At 44.5% G+C, this 26,127-nt stretch overlaps 1 protein-coding gene across 1 annotated transcript in view; it reads right to left on the bottom strand.

The window, feature by feature from the left end:
* Positions 1-25,769, bottom strand: part of LOC146209761 (uncharacterized) — a 57,243-nt gene extending 31,474 nt beyond the window's left edge. The window contains exon 1 of the mRNA XM_084581054.1: positions 25,596-25,769. Coding sequence (XP_084437180.1) covers positions 25,596-25,715 — 120 coding nt within the window. The 5' untranslated portion in view covers positions 25,716-25,769. The remainder of the gene's footprint in view (positions 1-25,595) is intronic.
* Between the last annotated feature and the right edge of the window lie 358 nt (positions 25,770-26,127).

The following is a 26,127-nucleotide window of genomic DNA, read 5'->3' as shown; positions in this document are numbered from 1 at the left end:
TGTAGCTTACGCCACAAAATTTTATCACTTTTAGTGAGTTGCTTACATGCTTTAAGAAATATTAATCTGCCTAATTTGTAGCGATTTAGGATATCTTTGTACGTATTAAAGGGGCTCAAAACTGCTATAGCGATACAGTTTCCCTATGCCTAGTATGTGAAAGAATGTCGATGTAAGATAACCTTCCCGCAAAAATTTTTTAAATGCGGAATTTGGAAGCAGTTATTTGAAGTCAAATTTTGAATATCTGCGCCTTCGCCGCTTTTCTCCTCTTTTCAACTTTTTAGCGCACGCAAAGGCTGGCCCTCCTTCATGCCCTCTCGCACTGACACGTCACAACTGACGCATCTGCGCTTTTACTTTTTTTGTTTAGCGCCGCACGCCCCAACTGCCAACTGCCGCCCCAACTGCCGCCGGGGACCTCTTGTCTGCTCGGAATTTTCGGTGCCACGCTATACATCCCTGGCGTTGACCTCACCTTCGAGTTTGCGTTACGTCGTGTGGGCGACGGGTGCAGGACAGTTCTGGGATAGACTGGCCGCTGAATTGTTTTTGACGGGACATGAGCAGGATGTTGTTACAGTGCGCAGTCCTTGGCTGTGCAGGTATTGCTAGTGACGGCAGGAAAAACATTCTGCATAAAGTGCTTCAAAACGCCAACCTCCGGAAACAGTGGCTACAGCTCGTCGGATAGCCCGTATCGGCCAAAAAAGCGTTTATCTACGTTTGCTTTACCCGGATGGATCCCAACAAGACTGCGTCTGCGTGAAGGAGCGGTACCAACGCTGTTTCGTTCAACCCTGCCAGTAAGTGTAAAATGAAAAGATTGTGATAATATTAGCTTTAGACGCGTTATCACAGTACAGTGTGGATTGTCTTTTTTAACTAAGGCGATCTTGCTCGGCATTGTGGTATGCATAAGCATGATTTGTCATGATCACAGTGAATTACAATGCTCAAAATAAACCAGTGGCAAGCTTACGATGGGATTGCGATATTTTGTAATGTTATGCTAGTCGCCCCCCGCACCAATGCACCCATATAAGCCGTATACTATCATAGTCGGGGTTCAGCAGCGGATTCTTCTACGGTGTGTACTTATGGGGGTCGAGTCCCATCTCGGTACTCATTCGCCGAAGTCGCTTTTCAAGCTCGGGGTGCATAATATCCGTACCGCAGCAAGGGCATGAGATGTTAGCGAAAGACTAGAAATTCAGAATCGAGATCGCAGAGAGTGGTCTTCCGGGCGTTGCGGTGGGAAACTCTCGTGCACCTTGCCCGAACCTTAAAACATTCCTGTTTAGGCTCCTCTTGCGTTTGACTATACGATGCCCCTTCGTGAAAGATAGCGATCGATTCTAAAGAAAAAACAAGGAGATGAGGAGAAGGGGACTGCGTAGTTGTGCGCGGTGGGGTAGTTTGTCAGCCATGGTTGGGCGTCAGCTGACTGCAACGGCGAGCGTGCGCGCCGACAGGAAGTAAACAAACTCGGATCGGTGCCCGATTATTATCGCAGCATGACTCCCGCCCTTTAGCCCTTTTTTTTTTCTTTTTTTTTTTACGCCGTGTGGTGTTTGTACAAAGCGCGCCCTTAAATGTCGCGCTGATGGAGCCGCGTCCAAGTTCACCAACCGAGGCGGCCAGGAATTAGAAACACGTGAAAACCGAGATGGGCGGTTAATAAAAGAACGAAGAAAGAGAAGAAAGGAGGGACACTGTCAGGAATGACGAGATAGAAAAAGAAAAAAGAAGTGCCAAGAAGCTTTACTTTTCAGCAGGAGGGGGGGGGGGGGGGTCGCGAATGAAAAGTTATCACTCGAGTGAATTGGCTTAGTCGCTCAAAGTTGTGCCTCTTTATTGCTAAACGATTACCTGCCGATCGGAAGTGTAAGAGTTGGTTTTGACAGGAGCATAGACAGGAATTATACACAACTCCATTTTTCCTGCGGAAAGGGAGAATGTAGACAAGCCGCCACAAGGGAAGAGGACTTCTCAAATGGCTCACCGACAGCAATAAGAGCAGGAGTCTTCTCCGGTTCCTAACGGAAAATAATTTGCACGGGTTCTTATAATATGCCTTATGGCAAGCTTGCGTAGCAAAAAAAAAAGAAAACTGCGCGCGCATGCAGTAGTGAAACGATCGAGGGACACTGTTCGGCACAATGTTACAAGTGGCTCACAAATGCACATTTATTTTTGTCGCAGCTTTTCCAGGAACAGTGGGTGCAGATCATCAGCCAGATGGATGGAATGGAAGTGGACCTCGCAGGAGATGGGCGTTGCGACTCCCCAGGCAACAGCGCCAGGTACTGCACGTAGAACGTTGTTATTATTCACGCTGACCATATTTTTCAATGCGAACAGATAAGAATAGGAGCGGTAAGGCAATGCTGCGATACGAAGATTGACAAGCTGCAATTCATATTAACTGTGCGAAGTCAGCTGCAGTGCCCAATAGTGCGAGCATGGGGCCTGGCCTCAACTTAACGAGTCTCAGTGCAGTCTTTAACAAAAGGCGACAATATCTGCATATTATTAGGAGAAATTATTTTCAGCTTCACCAAGAGTGCCCTTGGCAAGTGCTGCTTGCATATACATAAAAAGAATTAAAATAAGTTTTATATAATACAAACAATTGAATTACAAAATGTTTCATCATTGCAAACCATTGGGGAAGAGGTACATTTGGTGACATATATTATTATGTAATGAGTTTTTAATTTCATCTATCTACAGACCGCCGCCCAGCTATCCGGACATATTGCAAGAGCAGCAAATCGCACATACAGCACTACTTTGATGCCTGGCACATTACTAAAGATGCGTGCATTGGCTCGCTTTAATTATTAGGGCAAACACATGGTCATAACATCATTCTGCACTGGATTTAAGAAGCTGAAAGCTGTGAGCAGGTGAAGGGCTGTGGAGCAATAAAACCATGGATCCAGTCAATCACAAGTCGTGTTTACTATGTTGCTGCCTTGGGCCAGGGTAATGGTGACCTGATCATCAGCATGTAGTGCAGCCAGTTGAACCACATATGCGATAAGCGTGATGGCCATGATCGACCATACAGCAAATGTCTGCATGAGCTCCTTGCAAACAGGCACTGGATGAGCAGAGGTAATCTGTCTTGTATAGGTTTTTTTTTGTAAAGTTTTCACTTTGATGTTGCTCGGAAAGTGCACGGCTCACACTTGTGGCATTTGTCAACCAATGATAAATTTAAGAGATGGGTAATGCAAATAGTTCTTCACGGAAAAACTTTGTACAAATCGGCACATAACAGCAAGTTCACATATGACATAGCCGAGAAAGAAACCCCTAATGAAGTGAAGAAACAAAATAATGTAAATGCGAGTGCTGAGACTACAAGATATTTTAATACTGAGGTTTGCTAAAGTGCAGCACGTTTGCTCAACAACTACCTCTTAGATTTCTTTTCACAGTAATATAGTAGTACACGACCTGGGGTCTTCTTATGAATATGATGCTAAAACTGTTTTCAGCTGCAATGCAGCAGCTGTAAGCAGGTTCAGCATCTGCGATTGACTAGAACACACACGAACACTGCAACTCATTAACCAAATATTTATATATTTTTTATGTATATTTTTTAACAGATTCATGTGCTTTTAAGAAGCTGAACTCCATTCTGAAGAACTGCCGGTTTTGATTGACACTCGACAACTGTTTCCCAAAGCCCAAACATCTTCCCTTGAATCTATTCACAACTTGGTCATCAGGTTTGCTCCCAAATCAATTGCACACTCGGATGGTGGGATGCAAGTAAGGTAAGTTGAATGAAAGAGAAGACAAGACATTATTTTTCGCTCCAGTGTGACTATTTAGTCCAACGTTTCTGCATGGCATGTGCAAACAATAAATCCTTGCATGAAGCTTTTAATGTATGAACATAATATTATCATGATAAAAGAAACAGAGACCAAAGGAAATAGAACACAGTGCGACAAAGAAAAACAGAAGTTCATATCATTTGTTCCATTTCCTTTTGCTCCTTTTGATTCTTCAACTTGCTAAGCAGCCCATTGGAACTTGAAACTAAGCAGATCGCTTTTAGTTCGTGCTATGGAATAGCCCTAGAGGGCTGAAAAAATTGCTTTGTGACCAATTTCAAGAACCTCAAAACAGTCGTTCTCATGGTCTAGTGCTGAGGTTTAGAAAAAAGAGTTCAAAGGTTGTTTTTTTTTGTTGTTTTTTTTAATGTGAGGAGCAAGAAGCTGCTGTGTTAGTGAACGCATTTGGAGCCTTCTTTTTATGGAAGTTGAGCTTAACTTCAGTCTCCTTAGTGCAGTGCTTGATCTGGAGCTCTCATGTTACCTGGCCAGGTAAAACGAGACCCTACAATTGCGATTCATAGGAGTCGATTCTGACATCTGCCAAAGAAAAGTGCCCACCACGTAACTCAATCCCTACTTCTGCAAAACGTAGGCACTCAATGCACCTTATGAGCCAGCTGCCACAATCCTTCCATCCTGATAGTAAATACACTGCTGTAAAATTAGCTGAACGTGTGTCTTTCTTTTCGAAACTAGGAAGACTGCCATGTCAGAGTTAGTTATCATGCATTTAAAGGAGACGGCAGTGCACACTTCTGACATTCAAGGTTGCTTCATATAATATGGTAAAAACATATTTGGTACAATGGTAGCACTAGCCATTCTGTAATCCCCTTCCATGTAAAAAGTGAGACAGGAAGCTATAGACGTGCTGCACAGGCCACCCAAGGGTCCTCATTTAAAGTCATTGCTGTTATATTAGAATAGGCAGATGGGATGAGATAAAGAACAGTGCACCAGGAATACATACAGACAGAAATGACACGAGCTGAGACACTGGAATGACACAAAGTTGAGGGCAAGCATGGAGGGACACCTCGTCTCTCTTTTGTGCTCCTAATCTTAGTGCAGTCCCAAGATAAAGGTAGTTTTTAGAGAACTGGAAGTTATTAGCGCAAGTTTCCGACTCCTGTAGTATCGTCTTTAATGTCCCGAAGCTAATGTATTGAAACTGAAAGAATGCTCAAGGCTCCCTTGATCACTTGGACTAATGATGATTGCTAGAATACAACAGCAGGGGGAACACGGGTGATCCACGATATCAAGTTCTATAGCCCATGTCATACATTCATTTTGCTGCTTCAAGATCATTGCATCACATTCTTAATTTGATATAAAGGCGCTGGATATAGAAGCTAAAACAGAAGCAATCTCTGCTGCAGTGATGTGAATATAATGCATAATGGTTCCTTATAGTTGCCTCTACTTGGCATAATGTTGCTAGTAGGCAACAAGAAACTCATTTGGTTTCCAAAGTATGAGAAATTCATTCATATTTACCTCCTCTTTAGGTCACATCTGGCTGTTATACACTTGAATAAAAATTCTTCTAAGCTCCATGCAGGCACAGAAAAAAAAGAACATGACGGTTGGAAAGTGAAAATGGTAAAATCAAGAAAAGGACACTTCAGTGCCGCTCCAGTGAAAATGGAGCATACTTTTTGTTCGTTAAAACTTAGTTCTACTTATATTATTACACAAAAAATTAAGTGAACTGTTGTAATCACGATGACTATTTCACGCAGCGTACATCCAGAGGCTCCTCCAGGATGCGGAGAAGCGGTCTCAGGGCTCTTCACACAGAGACACAGCCGCGAGCATAGCTTCAGAGCGCCACCTTATGACTGATGCCTATGAAAGACCGCCAAAAGAAGAACTAATTGCTGCACACAATCAGAGATTTGTGCTTCATCATGACTATTCAATTGCACAGTACAACTGTCAGTATACTTAACCCAAATGTGCAACAGACTGGCATCAGCGAGGCAACGCATTGGCCCTGGAGCCAAAACAATTGTTTCAATATGTTTGCTGCGACTAACAATAGTTGGAGCGCAGTTTCATATGACTTTTTCTGTCGTAGTGAGTGTAGTCTTGTACCCATGTCTCTGTGTTTCGCTTCTGGCTGCGGCCAAGCAAACGTGCACACAAAACACGTTGCTGTTTGCTTATCGCGGCAATTCCACATGGTGTGCGACCGCTCGCAGGCCCTTCAAGTATTGCATCAAAGCTGCCGCTTGAAACAAAAAGTAGGAAAGACAAAACAACTGTGGGTTCAGGGTGTGTGTAAAGCTAGATAGTGAATAATTATGCCGATCAGAGTTGTTCAGCTTCTTGAGGTCAAGCTGGAAGTAAATGGAAGTAATTAAAGTGAGCCGACTTCACAAGTGACCATGTCACATTTCTCTTTTCACAGGCTCGCTGTTCCCCATCCGTTAAGGTACACAGTTTACAAGACAACAGTGTATTTGCGCTGATTATTATTATGTGCGCGATATAATACTGTGTTCTTAGCGGTAATTTATACTGCTGAGCGACTAAGAAAGCACAATGCTTCGCTGCGGAGAGAATTTTTTTTTAATAACGTCATTTGTTTACTGCCTCTGGACATAATGGAATATGCTCTAGGACTTATCTTGAGAAATGCTGTAGGCCTTCTCTCGAAATAAAGTTGTTTTCTTTGTTTTTTCGGTGCCTCCTTATCACTGCACGTCATGTGAAACTGCAAGGGGCAGATACAGCATGTGAATCCTAATACGTGTTTGCCGCGGCGTCTTGTATCTCTCCGGCCTAACCGGTCAGTAGTTTGTGGTGAAACTGCACACGGAGCTTTGATATTGCGGTAACCTTTATTTGCTTGTAGTAAGTTAGGTAAGGGCATGCTTAATTTGTTGCTGCTGCGTACAATGCGAACCCGCAATCTGCACCAGTATCAGGGGCAGAAAGCTGCCAACGCCGGCATATGATACCACTGGTTCGCGCATCGCGCACTGCCGAGCCACGTAGGTACAGTTGTCTTAGCTAATTTACTATAAGACAAACGTTCATACGCTACAAACTTACTACGTGACAAAACAAGCTTGATGCAATCAAGTCAAAAGTTGAAACGGTAGGCTTTTAAATGCCATAGTATTGATAAATCACAACAATGACTAACTCATTGCACGCGTGAAACCGTCGTTTATCTGTGCGCTATATTCAGGTTAATAAACACGCTACTTACCAGCGTATGTTGTCGCCTTGACTCGATTCGAGGTGCGTATTTTGGTTTGGTGGACACTGGAACGGAGCGGTTGCCTTCGAAATTTTGCTGCCCTATGTACGGCGCGGTGCACTGGGGCACGGCATTTAAGGCACCGACCTAATGCTGGAGACCGGTAAGCCGATTTCGAAGTCCATTTCGCATAGGAGACACAGGAAACGAAAACATACACAGGTGGAAAGCGCCCCGCAGGGAACTGAAACGAGGTCGCCGCGCGCAACCACGCCGTGGTTACCGCGGTTACCGCGGTGCCCGCGTGACATCGGAAGTGCAAGGAAAAAAGCTTTCAAAAATGTTTCTCTCCACAAAACATTCTAATTTTCTTTCTTGATAACTAAAAAATAAGCGTATTACAATTATTTTGGCATATGTGTAGTTTTATGGATGCGTGACGTCGCAAAGAAGCAGACCAATAGTCATTTGAAAACGCATGTACGTAGACGCGTTGCACGGAGGAGACGGGGGACCGCAAAAGTGGAAGGAAAGAGAGCGCCAACTTTCGAATAGGATCACGGGACCTGTGCTGCGCGTAGACGTGTTTTATTACGTTCAGATGTTTATCGTAGCATAACCTAGCAACAGATTTAGTTTGCGAGCAATGCTCGGGAGGTGTTTGTGGGCCCCTTTAAGGCCATTGTCGAACTGTAGGGGCTCCTCATTGCGCAAGGGGTACGCGGCTGTGTATATGACGTCACTTGGTCCCAGAAGGTAGCTAATTCTCGTTCCCCCTGAACCTTTGGTGCGCCGGCATCCAAATGAGCGCGGACTGCTCTGCCGGTGGTAGGCCACTGGCCAACACTCTGGCGGCTCTGGGCGAAATAGACCTGCGTCAAAGTTCCTAATCGCTTATTTTGAGTCACTAACAATAATTTTGATCAGTTTCTGGGTTAGAGCTGCCGCAATGACCACCTTTCTGTCTTCGTTGCGGTCGAGTGTCGGATGCTGCCGTGAACTACCGAGCCCCCGTTTCCTCCGGTTGTTACCGAAACGCGTCCCATACCGTCCACGCATTGTGCGGCATCGGTATATAAGACCTGTGTATCTCTGTATGTCTGCCCTCAAAAGGGCTAGCAGAGCTGGCGCTCTATCACTCCGGCGGCTCTCATGGTAGACGGGGTGTATGTTTTTGGGGAGCGGAGGTATCTTTCATTTGTGCTTAACTTGTCTAGGAACCTTGTCTCTAAGCATAGAGAATGCTTGCTGCTCGTGGGACCAGTACGACTGTACAAGTCTCTGGCTGTGGATCGCCGTATTTGCGGCTTCACAAGGCGGGAAAGGAAAAACTTGACATTCTCATTTGTAAAGTGATCAAAATCTTTTCGAAAAACATTACTTTTACTGCGTTCATAGCATGGACAATTTAATAAATTATTGTGACCTAACTTCAATCGCATATGTTAAAGAGCACCCTTCCTAATGAAAGTCATTCAGTCTGGTAATAAAAGAAGCTACTTTTGCAGTGAGAGCTACACTACGCCCACCGCTTCGTTAGATCAGCGTGGCAGCGCTCTGAGCAGTGGCACCACCGCTCCGCCAGCTGTGTGCATGCGCTGAGTGACGTGACAGGCCGCAACTCAAGTGCGCGCCTTGTCTTGGCGCCGACGGCTGACCAGTACTATGGCTAACTAGTCACTAACCAATACTAATTAATGAATAAATAGTTATGCCTAATTACAGGAAACTGGCGGTGACGTTATCACATGGTGACGTCATCGACTGTGACACCTGCTGGTCCCGCCAGACGATTCACGAATATACGAATCTGACCACTCCGGGCGTTCGCCCCAGGTGTCCGTGCGGCGCCATTCATTTGGCGCTTCCTCGGACGCCTCACCACACAGCCTATAAAGCAGACGCAGTACATAAGGCATCAGCAATGTTTTAAATTAGTTTACAGGAAAGAAAAGGCAGAGCATCTGTCAGAATTCTTCGCTGACCCCTTAACCAAGGCGTAAGGTAAAGGAGGAGGGGGCGTAGGGTGGCTGCTCCTGGCACTACGGTGCTGGGACTGGTAGTTCCCCGCTGTTCGCGGTGAGGGCTAGCCTGCCACCGGCTATTGCATCTGTTCTAAGCCATTATTGCACCCTCCACCGCTTCGCTGGCGGACTACGGACATTGCCACGCGCGTATTTTTCTCTCTCTCTCTCTTCTTTTATTGCGAAAGTAATAGTGCTAGCACTTCGAGCCTTTGGCGTGTCGTGGCGCCTACATACATGATCTTTCACGTGACCGTGTGACGTTACGCCAGACCGAGAGACGAGGCCCCAGCTCGCGTCATCGGATGGTGGCAGTGAGTCCTTGCAGGAGCCACAGCGGTGACGTCACGCCATTTGCACGTGACCGTGTGACGTCACGCCAGACCGAGAGACAGGGCCCCAGCTCGCACCATCGGATGGTAGCGATGGGTCCATACACGGCGCTGTGTCGCAGCCGAGGGAGGGCACTCGCTGTTTGCGACATCACGCTAGGAGGATAAATGGGGCTGTGGCTCTGCTCATCGCAGTAGTCGGGGCGCAGCCTTACGGTGTGTCAGATAATACGTATAAGGCATATAGGCCCATTTATAAGGGCAAAAAAGAAGTGAATTAAGCTACTAGAAGCAACCAGAAACAACCAACAGCAGCATCCGTGCTTTCGCATTGCTCCAGTGTAGATTCTGCAGTGTTCTAATATTTTTTTCTTCCTTTCTCCTCTATTTTCTCCTCTTTCCGCACAAGGGAGCGGATTTTGGATTGAAAAATATTTATTTCATCAAATTGCAGATGCAGACGGCCCGCTGTAGAGTGCCTCCAATCCATGGCTGGCGGCGACCTTAGCGGCCCACCCGGTGGCCAAGGCTTGAATGCCCGGATCCGAACTTACCAGAATGGCCTACCACCGCTCAAGAGAAGCAATTTGTACTAGATTTTCCGGTATAGGTTCTTTTTTACATTACCGTAGTATGCGATCATACGTGGCTGTTTCGCTACAGGACCTGCACGCGGCGTTAAAGTTAGCCGGGTACATTTTGGCTAAGAGAAAGGGTTTAAGAAAGGATCTCGTCTGGAGTCTCCTCCAAGCGGTCTCCTGTGCCCTATCCAACGTTTTTTCAAGTGGTGGAAATTTGTGCAGTTCCAATCTGTAATGAGTTGTGATATCTTGAAAACATGCTAGCCTCTCCTTGGAGTAATCAATGGATACGAACGACCCACCGACTCGGTTGACGGAAATTCGAGCGATTCCCCAATGTGAGCCGGCAACCATAACACTAAATTTCTTTGTATGGTTGCCTGGTCAGTTTGAATATCTGCTGTGCCACATTTGAGAAGCTACGAATGGCAAATTTAGAATTAGAGAAGATTGTATCCGCGTCGGTACTAGTTATGGCTAGTGCCACAGCTGCCTGTTCCGCTGTTTCCGAAGAAGCTGAGGTGGCTAAACTACAGAGCCAGTAGCAGGCCCGTGCATTTTCTTTTCCTTCTTCCTACACCACAACAACAACAGGAAAAGGGGGAAGGCGGAAAAGAAGTAGATAGAGAGAGGTGCGTAGGGGAGGCCTTCAAACCACCACGCAAAACATGCTTTCACCTTATCGTTTTCATAGTCCGAACTGCCCCCTATGGCATAAAGCTCAGCCCATAGAGTAAACTACTTTCAAGCCGAAACTAAGCGTAGTCATGCAGATATAGCTCTCGCGTATCTGACGGTTTAAAGCTATACCACAGCAAATTTTTATTCAGTCTCCATCATTTCATTTTACCGCACCTTTAGGTGACATGACAAAAATTATCTGATCAAGAACCGCCAATTAATGAAAGCCTTTAAGTCAGCAGAGAAGGATATAGCTGGCAGAACGAAGATATATTATTAAGGGCAAGGTGTCTTGCATAAGGAAACATACCATGGAAAATATTGCAGGCCCTATAAAACAGCATTGGCCAGGAAGCAGTCAAGTAGAAACTAGGCTTATGGAAACACCAGGTTTTTGCGCTAAGCTTCAAATCGGGCAGATTCATTACTGGTATGAGCTGAGATAGTTAGAGTCAAAGCAGTTCCAAACTGATCTGTACATAGCAAAATAGCAGTATCGTAGATCAATTAGGCAGTCTCTGGTTAACAAAGTAAGAAGGAAAGAAAACATTATAAACAATCAAGAGGGTGAAAGCAGCACGGTAACTGCATATTTGTTGATCGATAGAGCACAAATTGTGACAGAAAAACTTGCCACAGTAATGCTTCATGACCTCAACAGTACCGAAGGTAGGAAAAATGTTAACATTATCTTCATTGATGAGAGAATATGTTAATAATTTCAATAATGAAAGACTAATCACCTTGCTATCTTTAATGTAGGAAGTATTTTGGAAGGTACTAGCTAGTAGAATGAAGGCAACTTTAGACGTCTATCAACGATACAATCAGGCAAACGTTTGTAACGGCGGCAATACCAAGGATGATATCCACACTATGAAGTAAGCAGTAGGAAAGTTCCTAGGAATATAGTCACCACATTAGGCAGTATGCATTACATTCCACTTCATCGTAACCTAAACATTCATGCAGGTATTTTCGAAATCAATATGCAGAGGAGCTGTATGTCTCAGTACAAGATGTCTATGGTAGTTGCGCAACAGCATTATTCCTTCATGAATAATATTTTCACAAGGAAAGGTGCATTGTCACGTAGACGTGCGGTACTCTTGCAGGAATACACACCGCCTGCCTAATAATATTATTCTCTGGCATCCAATGGGAACACTAGGGAACAATCTGTATGAAGAATAAATACCCTAATAATATACGATTCGCTGATGACATTACCTTTCATAGTAAATTGGGGGCGCAATGCACAAACACATTAAAAAAGAATGCAAACCGCTAAAGCAGTATATGTATGTCTCTATATATATATATATATATATATATATATATATATATATATATATATATATATATATATATATATATAGCATAAGTAAATAGACGGACTTGGTTGCTAGAGGTTACATACAAGTGAAAAATTGCTTAATACTGTTTCCAATTTTATTTGTAGTCGACGTTTCGGCAGGAGCCCTGCCTTTCTCAAGACTTCTCAAGTCTTGAGAAAGGCAAGGCTCCTGCCGAAACGCCGACTACAAATAAACTTGGAAACAGTATGAAGCAATTTTTCCCATATGTATATATATATATATATATATATATATATATATATATATATATATATATATATATATATAGAGGCGAACAGTCTACAAGTGCAAGGCAAACATCTTTTTTTTAATGTTTATAGTGTTGACATTTACAAAAATTTGTCTTATGGTGATTATTAGAATAAAGATCATTAAATGGAAAGCGGAAGCAAAAACAACCCGCCGATGGTGGGAGTCGAATATATATATATATATATATTGTAGGGGGCGTGTTTATTCAGTCCACGAAGGGGGATTCAGCTGCTCAGGATGAATTCGCAGCGGAGCGTCAGGCGTACCGAATCACGAAGACAACGACCAACTTCTTCGTCCTCGAGAGCGCCAGCACGCGATTCATGTGAGTGGCAATAACGATGAAGATTACCACACTACAATATATATATATATATATATATATATATATATATATATATATATATATATATATATATATATATATTGTGGCATATTCTGTTCAGCAGTTTTTCCGTTGCGCACAAGCCAGCGTTCGGAGCGGCGGCCGCTATCGCCGCTCCCTCCTTTTTCCCTTTCCCTTTCTCACGTAACGCATGCCTATAAAAAGGCGAGCCTACTTCGCATATAAACCGAGGTTTTGCTCTCTTGCTGACCGGCGTGGCTTCTGTTCCTTGGCTCGCCGTTGGCGGCCGTGGCGATGCTGCATATGCGCAGAACACTAAATAAATGTTCATAAGCTACGGAAAGGAAAAGCAATTTAAAATATGGAGCCAGGCGCTATAAGAGCTGAGGGAATACCCCTTTGGCAGGTTGTAGCCACAGATCCGGACGTGAAACGGAAATAACTAGGAAAATATTATTGTGATGGATACTCGCAGATAATGACTAGTAGCTAACCAGTGCTCCTCAAGAGGAAAGTAGATGACAGGTGTCTCTGAACGGTATTCACATATGGGACAATATGCAAAGGGCAACGGAAAAGATTGTATTAAAGCAACAACGTAGATGTTAATGGGAAGAAGAAACAAGGCAGTCGCAACATTAATCAAGTAGAAGTGTACAGATGGGGTTATAGAGCACACTCCTGGTAATGACAGTGTAGTCGAAATCAATAAAAAATGAGCGTGGACAGAATATTTCTGAACGCTGGATAACCGGATGTCGCTAAGGGCACCAAAATAGACTCCAAGGAGAGGCAAGCGTGGCTAGGGACGACAGAAAGTTAGGTATGCGGATGAGATTACAAATTTTGCGGTGCAAGTGGACGCAGCCTATCGACTGATTGGACTTAGCCCTGCAGTAGGTATAGTCCTCCTCATTACGATGGTATACGTGACCAGCTATCCCTACACATATTTTGGTGACAAACTTGTGCTCGAAATGAACAAGAAGTGCATCACTAAAGAGTACTCCGCATTCCGAAAGTACCATCTGCACCGGCGGAGCAATGTGAGCGCAACTAAATGGCAAGAGCTTCACTGTAGTGGCTAAAAAGTTATGCGCTTCATAAGTCAGAAACTCCGATGGTTATAATGGTACCAAAAACCTCCCACGTGACCTTGTAACGTCTGCTCATGACTCTAATAAGAGTACCTATTTGTTGATGTGACATCACGCGGGGTTGCGATAGTTTAAATGATATTACTTTTACATAAGTGTGGAGTATGTGCGATGACGTCTGTTTTAAAGGAGATTGTATTGAAATAATGCTATATCACATTAAACTAACATGGATAAAGTAAACTATGGTTAAAAGGAGTAGGTTCTTGGGGGTTGTGGCCAATTACGGGTACACATGTTTTCAGGTTTATTTACCGCAAACTGGAGTACACAGGTTCAGTTAACATAAGCTATTAAGAAATTGTGAGTAAAGCTAGCGGAATCTGATTTAAATAAATTTAAACACACTTACGGGTGCGATACCTCTGCATTACTGTAAAGTAAGATGGATGGAGGTTGACCGAATTCAACTGAGTGGAGTGTGTTAGCGTATGTTGGGTTAGAGTTCTGGCAATGAATCACGGGTTTTCGTGGATAGCAATGGATTAATTGCAGTCAGTGCTTTCGCCTTCAGAGTGCATAGGTAGTCTTGAACGCCCTGCAGACTTTTCTATCGTGTCTCCCCGCCACTACGACACCTTGAGAGATATTTAGAGATAAAATTTATGAGTTAAGTCTGGTGTTCGCCATGTGACTTCGGGGCATAGTCACGTAGGCCACCAACTGTCCCTTGGCCGCGGCTAACGTCAGCGTCACGAGCGGTGCCGTCTGGCATACATGTTTTCACTTTGAGGAAGATTTAGTGGCTGAAATTCTGTGTTAAGCCTGGTGGTCGCCATGTGACTTTCGAGCATAGCTATGTACGCCAAAAAGTGGCCCGTGATCACTTTCAAGGTCAAGGTCACGGGAGATGACTTCAGTGTATCATGGGCGCAGAGGGTGATACATGAATAAATGGAACCCCCGCGATCCTGCCTAGGTTACAACAGTGCATCAGATGGAGGAGGACGAACACCCTGCCATAGTAGCACGTAGGAGCGCGAAAAAGGCACGTCGAAATGAGGTCCTGAAAAGACGGCGTGCCGAAGAGACTGATGAAGAACGGAGTTTACGTTTGGAGATACGCGCAATGACTTTTTTCTAAGCGTGGCAGTGAGCATAGTCATGTAAATGAAGCTTTAGCTTCCCTCCAGGGTCAACCAAAGTTAGACCACCAGCTTATGTTTCGACCAGCATGCACACGTTAGGAGTGATGCATAATACCAATGGCTTAATGTGAATCTATCAGGGGCTTAGCTATATAAAAAATGCTAATACTTCCTCTACTCTAAAGTGGAATAAAGACGATGGCAAGGCCGGCAACACAGCGTCTTGTACACATACATTCAATGCTTCCAAATCAAGACAGCCCTTAAGCTTCCCTTACGCCTTTAAAAGATTCTTTTTCTTTGTTGTCTGACTTCAGGAAAACACCATCCTAAAGCTGGGTGTCGGTACCGAAAGCCGCGAAAGACCTTCACTCACGACCAGTTGTCGACTCTTTTCCGTACGAGCTCTAAGGAGGTAAATTACGCCTTTAATTAGGGGGTGACTAGCCAATGTAGCGACCTCGAGTTATACTCAACAGCAGTGTTGGAATTTATGATTTTCTAGGCTATCCTCGCACCACAACAATCCCTGCGAAAAATAAGCATCCACGCCTAATTGTTGCCACCACTCTGGCCTGGCCTGCTTGTGCTCATCGACGACGTACTGAAAAGCGGGTTTATCCCGTCGTACAGCTCTAATTAACACTAAGTTATGCGGAGTTGGCTAAGCTATAGGCAGTCACTTGCAGGATTATGGCGCTTGTGGAATGAAATGTCATTTCGGATTATTGAAATGAGATCACTGTTAAGTCTTTAAATTTCTAAAAACCGCCCTCAGCGGCTGTAGATACTGCTCGTCGCAAAGAAATTTTCAGCACTGGCCATACAGGCCTAAACTACCAGCTTCGCTTATGACGGGCTGCTGATTTTCATTCTCACTGTTGGCAAAGTCACACTACCTACGAATACCTAGTAGAAAGGTGTTACATAAAAATTTCTGCAGCCCCGCAGAACAAGTACTTTGGTTATATTAGCTTAAAAGCGCCCATTTAGGATATTATGGGAGAATAAATTGCAAATATTGTATGGTTTAGAGTGCGCTGAAAAGCAAAATATGGCAATAATAATGCTAAGCAGGGTAAATCAAACCCACAAAAACACTTCTACTCACACTAGAAGTGTCGCCGCTACTGAGGGACTTCTATCGATGACAATGCCAAAATTATAATTTTACATGAATGGAAGTAGCTTGTGCCTGAGCATCTACTTATTATTTTTCGAAGTTCGTTCCTACACTTTTTTTGTGTCTAATCCAACATCTCTCTGTCTCTTTCTTCGTCGGCTAAATTTTGAGCCGACAAAGCGAATGAGCACTGTTAGCTCATTCGCTAGCAGACTGATTCTACACTAATTTGTTTTGGACAGTCCAGCAAATAAATTCAACTTCGGCTGTTTTATTTGCACTTTGTTTTTATCATGCCGCATTATAGCTTGAAATGGAACTTATAACGCGCACATCTTTTCAGCTATTTGCAAATTCTTTTAGGTAGAGAGAATCAAAAGACATATAATATAATGTATTTTGCCGCTGCCCACCCGAATGCATACACTTTACTTTTTGTGAGCCTATTTTTTCGATCAAGGAATTTTTATTTACTATCTATTTACACATAGCAATAATTCATTCAATTGGATTGAATAATTAAATAATGAGACCTTGTTAAAGGTAACATTTTCGGCTAATATTACTCGTAGGTTACCCCCGCCTTTCTATACTGCAACGCAAGGCAGAGGCAGTTATAAGCTCTCATGCTTAAGCACGGTCGATCGCTTGTCTCTTGCGCTTCATCGCATCAGCTTACTTCACGTTATGCGCAAGCTATTTCGAATCAAGAAAACAACAGTGTGGTGTGTTCCACGTGTACCTTTAGCATACGACCTGATAGCGTTTATGGCTGCCATGATCAGCTCCTCTTATGATCCGCGTTCATGTCCACTCATTTCTCTGACATGCACTGTGGTCCTCGCTTAATTACTACACTATAAATTAGCTACAACAAACTCTCACATATACTTTGGCGCACAGTCCCATGCTGCCACATTATGAAATACCACACGAGCGCAACTGCTAAGGTTAGCATGTTTTAGTGCGTCAGTACTATCTCAGTAAAATTGTAAGCCCTGCTTTTGACGAAGCCACCCACGCCCGCAGAAACAATAAAGTAAGCATGGACAAACTTTCTTAGGCCTCGGTTTCAAATGTGTAGCGACACGAACTTGGCAGCTTGTCTGGCCATTGCACGAGATATTTTTATCGCCACAGCTGCCACCCATCGAGGTCAAATGCAGAACTATCCTGATGTGCACTGTATGTCGCAGCGGTCATCAACATTATACCGGGGGTAATAAAGTCAGGATTACCCACTGGCCGAATAATCCTCGTCAGACGCATTAAGCGGTCCAATATGCCCACAGCTGTACCACTCAGGTTCCCAATCATCGGGTGTTCTCATCTTGCTTCACACCAGCAATGAAAGAACCGTATCGGACCGCAAGGCAAACGTTGCTGCCCTAGGGCATAATATTGTCACGTGGTGGTGACAAGGTCCACGACACAAATGAAAAGTCGGTGATTGCGCTGAAGAATCTCTTTATTGGGCTAACTTGCGCCCGTCAAAGAACTAAGCAACTGGGCGGCGGAGATAGCAACTAACGTGCTCGTCGATCGTCTTACAAAGAATGTCCGTCGCACTCATCAACAGTCAATTTAAAGGCTGCTCAGAACAATCTAGATAACGTCGCAAACTGCTAGTAGCACAACCTGGAACATTGTGGAAACATACGCAAGTGATCGGAATTTTTGAGACAGATCTTGGCGCATCGTTCGCGACAAAGAAAAAACGCTTCGTATCGCGACAACGAGCATGAACAAACATGGGATACAGAATTGATAAGCGCGCCAGAATAACAATTATAAGGCCGCATGACAGCGGCTGCGAACAGGAACAAATAAAGATTTAAACAGTTTGCGACAATATTCAAATTCGCCTAGTTTATCTAAAGTGCTAAAGTTATTTCGGCATTAAAGGCATACGCTAAGTTTTGAGGGGTCTCTAGAAGGAAAACGGCAGTGAAGTCCTCGGAGCATTCCCTTGCAAGTGAACGTGTGTTCAGCGGATGCGCGATTGTGTGTCTATATCAACTTTCTTTACTCGCCTCCAAGCTTGTTTCCTGCAGCGGATCGGCATATGCACTGAATAAAACACAGAGACGAGTATTGAAAGGGGAATGTGGGGTGTGTTTTATTGCGAAAGCAAGACTACATCAGGTTTGGAGCCTTCAGCGTAGCGTGGTCCCATAGTTACGCTTTACACCACGTGACTACTGACGGCATACCGGCGCGAGAGCTGAGCTACCAAGTCGGCTCTTCAGCGTAGCGTGGCTCGTAGCCATGCCGGGCGTTTCGCGCTTCTCCCACTAGGTGCGCTGTGGTCTAACAGGTGGTGTCATCTTCCATTGGATACACTTCGTTTCTCTTCTCTCTTCGGTAAGTAAAGGAGGGGAGGCAGCGCTATATAAAGCATGCCGTTTCAGCGCATGCCCTGATGGCATGCGCTGAAATGACATGCTTTATATAGCGCTGCCTCCCCTCCCTGATGGGGTTTGGACAGGTAGGGCAACGCAGCTTGCGGTGGGGGCTAGCCTGCGACCTATTAAAATCTTTTATAGGCCGTCAGTGCACCCGCTACTGCTTCGGTGGTGGATGACAGCTGTTGTTGCGGCGCGTGTCGTTCTCTTCCTTCTTATTTTTCTTTCTTCTCAATTTCCTCTTCTGTCCGCACGGGGCAGCGGAGGTGGCTCAGCTACAGAGCCAGTAGCAGGCTCCTCCATTTTCGTTTCCTTCTTCCTACAGCAACAACAAGAAGACAGTTCTGCATGCGATCTGAGAAGCAGAAAGAGAAGGCAGCTCGCCAGTGTGAAGCCAAGAAGCGTCAGCGAGGTTCGTAGACAGAGGAGCAACGTGAAGAGCGTCGAGCCAGACGTCGTGCTCAAGATGCTGCTCGGCGAATGCGTGCTTCTTCTCAAGCCACCGACGCAGAAAAACTTACCGGGGTGGGACTTAATGTCTGCTCTGAATGGTGAGGACTCTGTATCCATATGATTATCAAGGTCCTCTCTAATCAGTGCGGAGCGCACGAATGTAGCTAGACGGTTACAACGAGCTCAAGAAAGTGAAGGGGAACCAGCAAAAGCGACTTGAAAAAGCGCGTGCGTCTAGGGTGAAAAGTAACGAGGCCAGGAAGAAACGGCGTGCAGAAGAATCGCACCGTGAGAAACCTGAACGTCGTAAGAAGTGGCGGGAACAGATATTGCTTTCGCAATTTCCTAGGCTTCACTACAACTAAGCCAATGTGAATTTCTTTATCCGTTCACATGAATGCCCAAGTTCTACGGCAGTACTGCCCTGCTGCTGAGCTACATGTGTTAAGCAATATTAATGTCCTGCATGGTGTGACAGAAAGCAATGACAACCCTAGTGTGCCCATTCTTCCACAACATCAGTTGGCCGTCAGTTCTTGAAGACATTGGGACCCAAGGTCGAAGGTTCTCACCGCCCCCATCACCATGTCTACTTATCAATTTAGTAGATGGTATACTATCTTAAGGTACGTTGAGGACCCCACTGAGAGCAATAGATTGGTAAAAAATAGTTGTAATTTCTAGAGATAAGAAGCGAGCAGAGTAAGAAAGAATTACTCGAGGTAATACATTCTAGTCAAACTCGGTAAGAAATTTTAATGGGTACGACATCCAATGCTAAATGAGGATTATAGATAGTCGCTAAGGGTAATAAATTAGATTCAAAACGATTACGAGCGTATAAAGAGGTGGTATAAATTTAGATGGGTGGATCAGGTTAAGCAGTTTGCAGGGGTCGTGGATGCAGCTAGCACGCGACTAACCTAGTTGGAGGAATATACTTAGCTCTTGCACTGTGTATAGTCTTGATGCTTCTCATGATGAGATAGTATACTACTGGCAAAAGCATGATTTCCGCTAATCCACAAATCGTACAGCTTCCTCCGTACGCCATATCAAGAGGTACAATTTAGCCAGGAAGAGGTCATCTAAACCTATACGGATGCAGGACATCCCCAACAGAGCTGTGGCATAGCTTGTCATGATTCAGAGTACGCACCATTGTAGTCCCAGAGCTTCCTGATGAGCACACAATAATTAAGTTTCAGCTCACAGTTATCAGTCTTGGCATCTCTCTTATTGTATAAAGACAGTATCATATGCTCCTTGTAACTAATATGTTTTGCTGACTCATATGAAGCGTACACCGCTGGCCATTCAGTGGGAAGAGACTCCGCCGTTCTCAAGACTGTTCGAGCAGACGCCCGTTGCTTGCGAGAATAAGCAATATCGGAATTAACAAATGCATTTCTGCACCTGAAGGAATCAGTGAAACAGAAAAAACACACCAGGCCCGCACACAGGAGCTATTTCCTACCCTCGGCCCGGGTACACATGTTCTTTTGAAATCATCGGCTCTTGCTGCTTTTCAACACCTACAGTCGCTATTGTAGACAAGGTTATGCATGCTATCGGGCACATTGCTGTCGCCGCAACGTCCTCCAACATTTTGCCAACCAGGAGACACTATCGGCGTGCATCCAGCACATTCCGAATGACAGAGGCGGTCTCCTTTTGTCGAAACGAAAGGCGGTGAATTTTACCATCTGCAAGGCTACACCTTATTAGCCTGCACTCATACCCGCACCATATGTGTCCGGCATGCTCGGCCATAGTCCCGGTTGAACACCCCCCATTGACTTGTTCTGCGCTCAACACGATGCGTGAGAGTCCCCGTCACACCGTGGTGGGCCTCGCCCTGGCACATCGGGGTGGATCTATACACCTCTGCACATCGAATCCACGGAATCACTGCTACTGTGACGAGCGTTTCAGACTATTTCAATGAAAACGAACTTGGCCGCTTCCTTGCAGAACCAACTTCGGGACCATACCCAGCTTCGAGGAAGAAGAGAACATGTTTCGGCCTTCACCAGCCCCATGGAACTTATCATTTCTGCCTTGAGGTTCGACCTATTTAATGCAGATTACGTAGTACGGAAATGCATTTTCTCGTATTCGCAGGAATGGCGATCGTGCGCCGGTAAAAGTCAGGTATTAACCCCTGCTAAATCGATACTACTGCCATAGTGGCATTGTGCCGTTCCGTATCACATAATTGCCGCATAATACTTATGGTGCATAACATAAAATATTGTGAGCACTGCGTGGCGCTTCATCTTTCACACGTGAACGTGCGGCTTCATCTTCATCGTGCTCTCTCTTGTAGATACCCATCGTCATCGCGGAGTGTGGTTCGCTACCGCGTGCGACAAGGGCTTCAGGCCTCCTACAAAACCTGATCCGTTAAGCCCGACGTTCGCGTTACCTTCAAATATTTACTTTAGATAGAGAATATGAGAGCAACCCACGTCCGAGCGCTGAGGTACGCTTCCTTAGTCGATATATTACGCAACTAAGCTGTTGTAGCTTCCTGTAGTGAAGATTGTAAAAAAGCCACTATCTCAGGCTATGCGTCGGCGCCTTCAACTTGGATTCATGCGCGAGTGAGCACTAAAGCAAGCTCATACAAGCATGTGCACATGCAATCTAAGATATTAAAGCCAAGCAGACAAATCATATCTTTGGCCGCCAGTGCCACACCGCAGGCGCTGTCTTTCGAATGTGATCTGCGTTGTTGTAGAGGGAAAGAACACGTAGGGCGATCAAAGCATTCATGCAGAGCTCGCAGCTCAAATCCAGAGTATTCACCACTGCACTACATATCTTGGTGGCAAATGCCAAACGGCTCACGCTGGCTGATGTGCTAAACTTCTAGACATGGGTCTACCTGTATTCACGTTAAGCTGTGCACCATAAATTATGTTATTTGAATATTTTTACGGGAGCTCTATCTGCCTTGCTACGATGACTAGAGTCAGCGTAGAGAAGCAAACACGCGCCGGTCACAGCTAAATAGCAACGACTAAAATGCATCGCAGCCCGTATCACGTTACAACAAAGTAAGCTAGACTGACGCGGAACGAAATGCAACACATGCCGATTACTAGATAAGCTAACAGCACGAAACCATCCGTCTTGGCACGGTGTAACGTTGAGCGCCTGCTTAGGCAGAGGTCATGCTTTGGCTCGAAAGTGTGGTATTTCTCTTTTTATGAATGATTATGGCTGCTGCGAGTATTCAAACGATCTAGGCGCAGCGTAGTATTTTGAGACAGGATGAAGGTATCTCTGTCTACGACAAGAAGCGATAATTACAGCGTTACTCTCAAATGAGGCACTCTACACGTGTAGAATTTACATTTTCGCATGACTGCATGCACATAGCTTCTTCTTCAAATGAATTTCAATGTTGTAAAAATGTCCTTTTTCTTTCTACACTGTCGCATAAGGATTGCATCGGATTGCAATTGAGATATATTTTTAACTTTTTGTAACCTTACAAAGAGTCAACAGCAAACAGCTCTTTCTTTCGAGAGTTCTGTTCTCTTGTCGCTTCAGCGATTGCTCTACACCTTAAAAATATTCCTTATTGCCGGAGATTTACGAAAATATGGCGTCGGGCTTCCAGGCTAGCTTTAAGAAATATTCCAGAACACTGTTGACACAGTTCAACATGAATCAGTTCAGTTCAGTCGTTCAGTCGTGTCCGACTCTTCGTGACCCTATGGACCATATCACGCCACGCTTTCCGGTCTCTGACTATCTTCCTAACATCACATAACTTCATCTGCAGCGCCTCGAGGATGCCATTTAACCATCGCGTTCGCTGCCTAAACCTTCTCCGGTACCCTCAACTTTTCCCAACATGAAATATTTCTCCAGCGACTCCTCTCTTCTCATCAGATGACCAAAGTAGCTGAGCTTTAACTTTAGAATTTGACCCTCCAATGAGCAGTCAGGGATTATGGTCGACCATATCGACTGATTTGATCTTTTGGCCGTCCAAGGAATTCTCAAGAGTCTCCTCCAGCACCACAATTCAAACGCCACAATTCTTCAGTGGTCAGCCTTCTTCACAGTCCAACTCTCACATCCATACATCTCATCTGGAAAGATGATAGCAAGAGCTATGTGGATCTTGGTTGGCAGTGTAATGTCTCTGCTCTTTACTAAGCGGTCAAGGCTAGCCATGACTTTCTTTCCCAGAAACAGGCGTCTTCTAATTTCATGGCTGCAGTCTCCTTCCGGGGTAATCGTGGAGCCCAAGAAGAGAAAATCTGTCGCAGCTTCCACTTCTTGTCCCTTGATGCTCCAGGACTTGATAGGGCAAGACGCCATGATCTTTGTCTTTACAATGTTCAGTTTAAGCCCAAACTTCTCATTCTCTTCTCGTACGCGCATCAGAAGTCTCTTGACTTCTACTTCACTTTCTGCCATTAAAGTGGTATCATCTGCATATCTAAGGTTGTTGATACGTTTCCCAGCAATCTTCACTCCAGCTGAAGACTAATCCAGACCGGCCTTCCTCATAGTGCACTCAACATGTAGAATAAATAACCAGGTCGATTGTATGCTGCCTTGTCTCACTCCTTTCTCAATCGGAAACCAATCAGTATGACCATGCCCAGTTCTAACTGGGGCAGCTTGCCCTCCATACAGGTTCCTGAGGAGACAGATGAGGTGAATTGGAACTCCCATCTCTTGGAGAGCTTGCCACAATCTGCTGTGATCTACGCAGTCAAACGCTTTCGCATAATCAATAAAGCAGAAATAGATGGGTTTCTGGAACTCTGTTGCTTTTTCCACGATCGAGCGAAGATTGGCAATTTGGTCTGTATTTGCATGCCCTTGCGAAAACCAGCTTCCACGCCCGGAAGCTCCCGAGCCACATACTGCTGCAGCCTACCTTGGAGAATTTTCAACATCACCTTGCTAGCATGCGAAACAAGCGCGATCGTGCGGTAGTTGGAACAATGTTTGGCACTGCCTTTCTTTGGAATGGGGATGTAAAGTGGTCTCCTCCAATCCTGTGGCCACTGCAGGGTTGTCCAAATCTTCTGACATAATGTATACAGAACGTTAACAGTGTCGTCATGGTTGAGGTTTTCAAGCAACTCAGCTGGAATGCCATCAATTCCGCTAGCTTTGTTCTTAGCAAGGCTGGCTGAGGCCCATTCAACTTCACTCTTCAGGATGCCCGGCTCGAGATCAGTAATCACAACCGTCTTATGTTGGGTTTGCACATCCGGGTCCTTCTTGTACAGTTCTGTGTATTCCTACCATCGTTTCTTTATCTATGAGGCTTCAGTGAGGTCCCTGCTTCGTTTGTCCTTTATCACGCCCAGCTTAGCACAGAAGCTTCCTTTGATATTTTTAATTGTCTTATACAGAGCTCTTGTGTTCCTCAATTAGCTGTTGTCATCAACTTCTTGGCACTGTATGTTCAGGAAGACATTCTTATCTCTTCTTGCTATTTTCTGAAAATCCGCATTGAGAACCTTAATTGTATCTTCTCCCATAACGTTTGCCATCCTCCTTTCCTCAGCTATTTACAAACCCAGTCGAAACAAACTACAAAACTGTGTCAAAAATACGACGAAATATTCTGTAGTTCTTTCGTAACTATCAAATGTTTCTGTGGTACTTTTCTGTATTTTTGTAGCTTTTTGTAGTATATTTCTGTTCTCTGTAGTTCTGTAGCACTATTCTGTTGTAACTACAAAACTATTTGATGTTATTACAGCATGTTCTGTTGTCACAACAGGTTTCCTGTTAAAAACCGCACAGAAATTCTGTCGTAGCATCAGAAAATTTTCTGTAGTTCTGTGCAACTGGGAAGCCTCTTCATATAACCAGTTTGCTTTCTTTCATTTTGTTTGCTTTGGAACTACCTTAGTAGCAACTTCTTGTATTATATCACGAACATCAGTCCACATCTCTTCAGGCTCTCTGTCTTCTAGATCTAATTCTTGAAATGAATTCCTCACTTCCACAGCATATTCTGATAGAATTTTATCCAGATCATACCTGAAAGGCCTTCTAGTTTTCTGCGAGTTCCTCAATCGAAGCCTAAATTTGGCAACAGGAAGCTGATGATCGGTGCCACAATCGGCCGCAGGCCTTGTTTTTACTGCTTATATAGCGCTTCTCCATCTTTGCCGGCAAAGAATATAATCAAGCTGACTCCTTTACAGACCATCCGGTGAAGTCCATGTGTACAGACGGCTCTTGTGCTGTTGAAAATGAGTATTCGCTATGGTGAGGTTGTTTTCTTGGCAAAACCTTACTAGCCTCTGCCCAGCTCATTTGGCTCACCACATGAATAGGTCACAAATAAAGTCCTCAAAGGAATAAAGGGTATTTCTCTTCTTCAGGCGACAAATCTTTCTTTGCTAAAAACCACTTAGGGCATAATGACATGGAGATGACTCTGAAGGCAATGCGGTCACCTGCCAGATAAATAACTACCAGTTTAATAAAACAGACCCATTAAAATAAACTTTTATCGCTGTTTATCGCTTTCTTAGGTGACAGGCATGGCATTCATTCATATTTCTATGAGGTTTGCTAAAGTAATAAGGTCGAAATGAGATCTAACATCCGCTTCCTGCTTTCAAGCATCATAAGATGTTCATTTGTGTGGCAAATGTTCCCAAAACGACTGTCTATTATTGTAATAGCTTTTTTTTTCAGTTACCTTTAGAACGTCCACCGCGTCGTATTGATGGCTCTGAGGTCCTCCAGGGCGTGTCAACTTTCCATGAATCAAGGTAGCCGTAAATGCGATGGCAATGCCGTATCCCAAGCAGGCCTTCATTGCGGCTCCTCCAAATTTCACGCCTTTTTCAAACCCCGTAATAACGGTATATGAGCCAGCAGAAAGCTTTGTGCAGGTGCCCTTAGGAAAATGAAGCATGGGTTTTCTCCCCCTGTTTTCAAGGAAAATCCGTTACCCTTCCAATTTAATGCCAGGAATTAAGAGAACGCTGCGTATGATGACTTTCATCCAGGAGAACATATACGCAGACATTATTTATTTGCTAGATTTGACGTTAGGACGTTGATCGTATAGTTTTAGGCTTCTTTATTATTTTAGTTTTGCTTATTCGGCCTTTTACATTGGGAAACACACATGCCAACCTCTAAGAAAAAAGCGTATTTCTGTAAAACATACGTTGCCCCTATTTTGAGAGATATAACAAGGTGCTGCATGCGGGGAAAAAAATAAA

Source organism: Amblyomma maculatum, chromosome 1 (assembly GCF_055883805.1).
Source record: "Amblyomma maculatum isolate TAMU_Amacu chromosome 1, ASM5588380v1, whole genome shotgun sequence".
NCBI classification, from domain to species: Eukaryota; Metazoa; Arthropoda; class Arachnida; order Ixodida; family Ixodidae; genus Amblyomma; species Amblyomma maculatum.
Note: the sequence above shows the minus strand (reverse complement) of the source record. Positions and strands in the feature narration are given on the sequence as shown.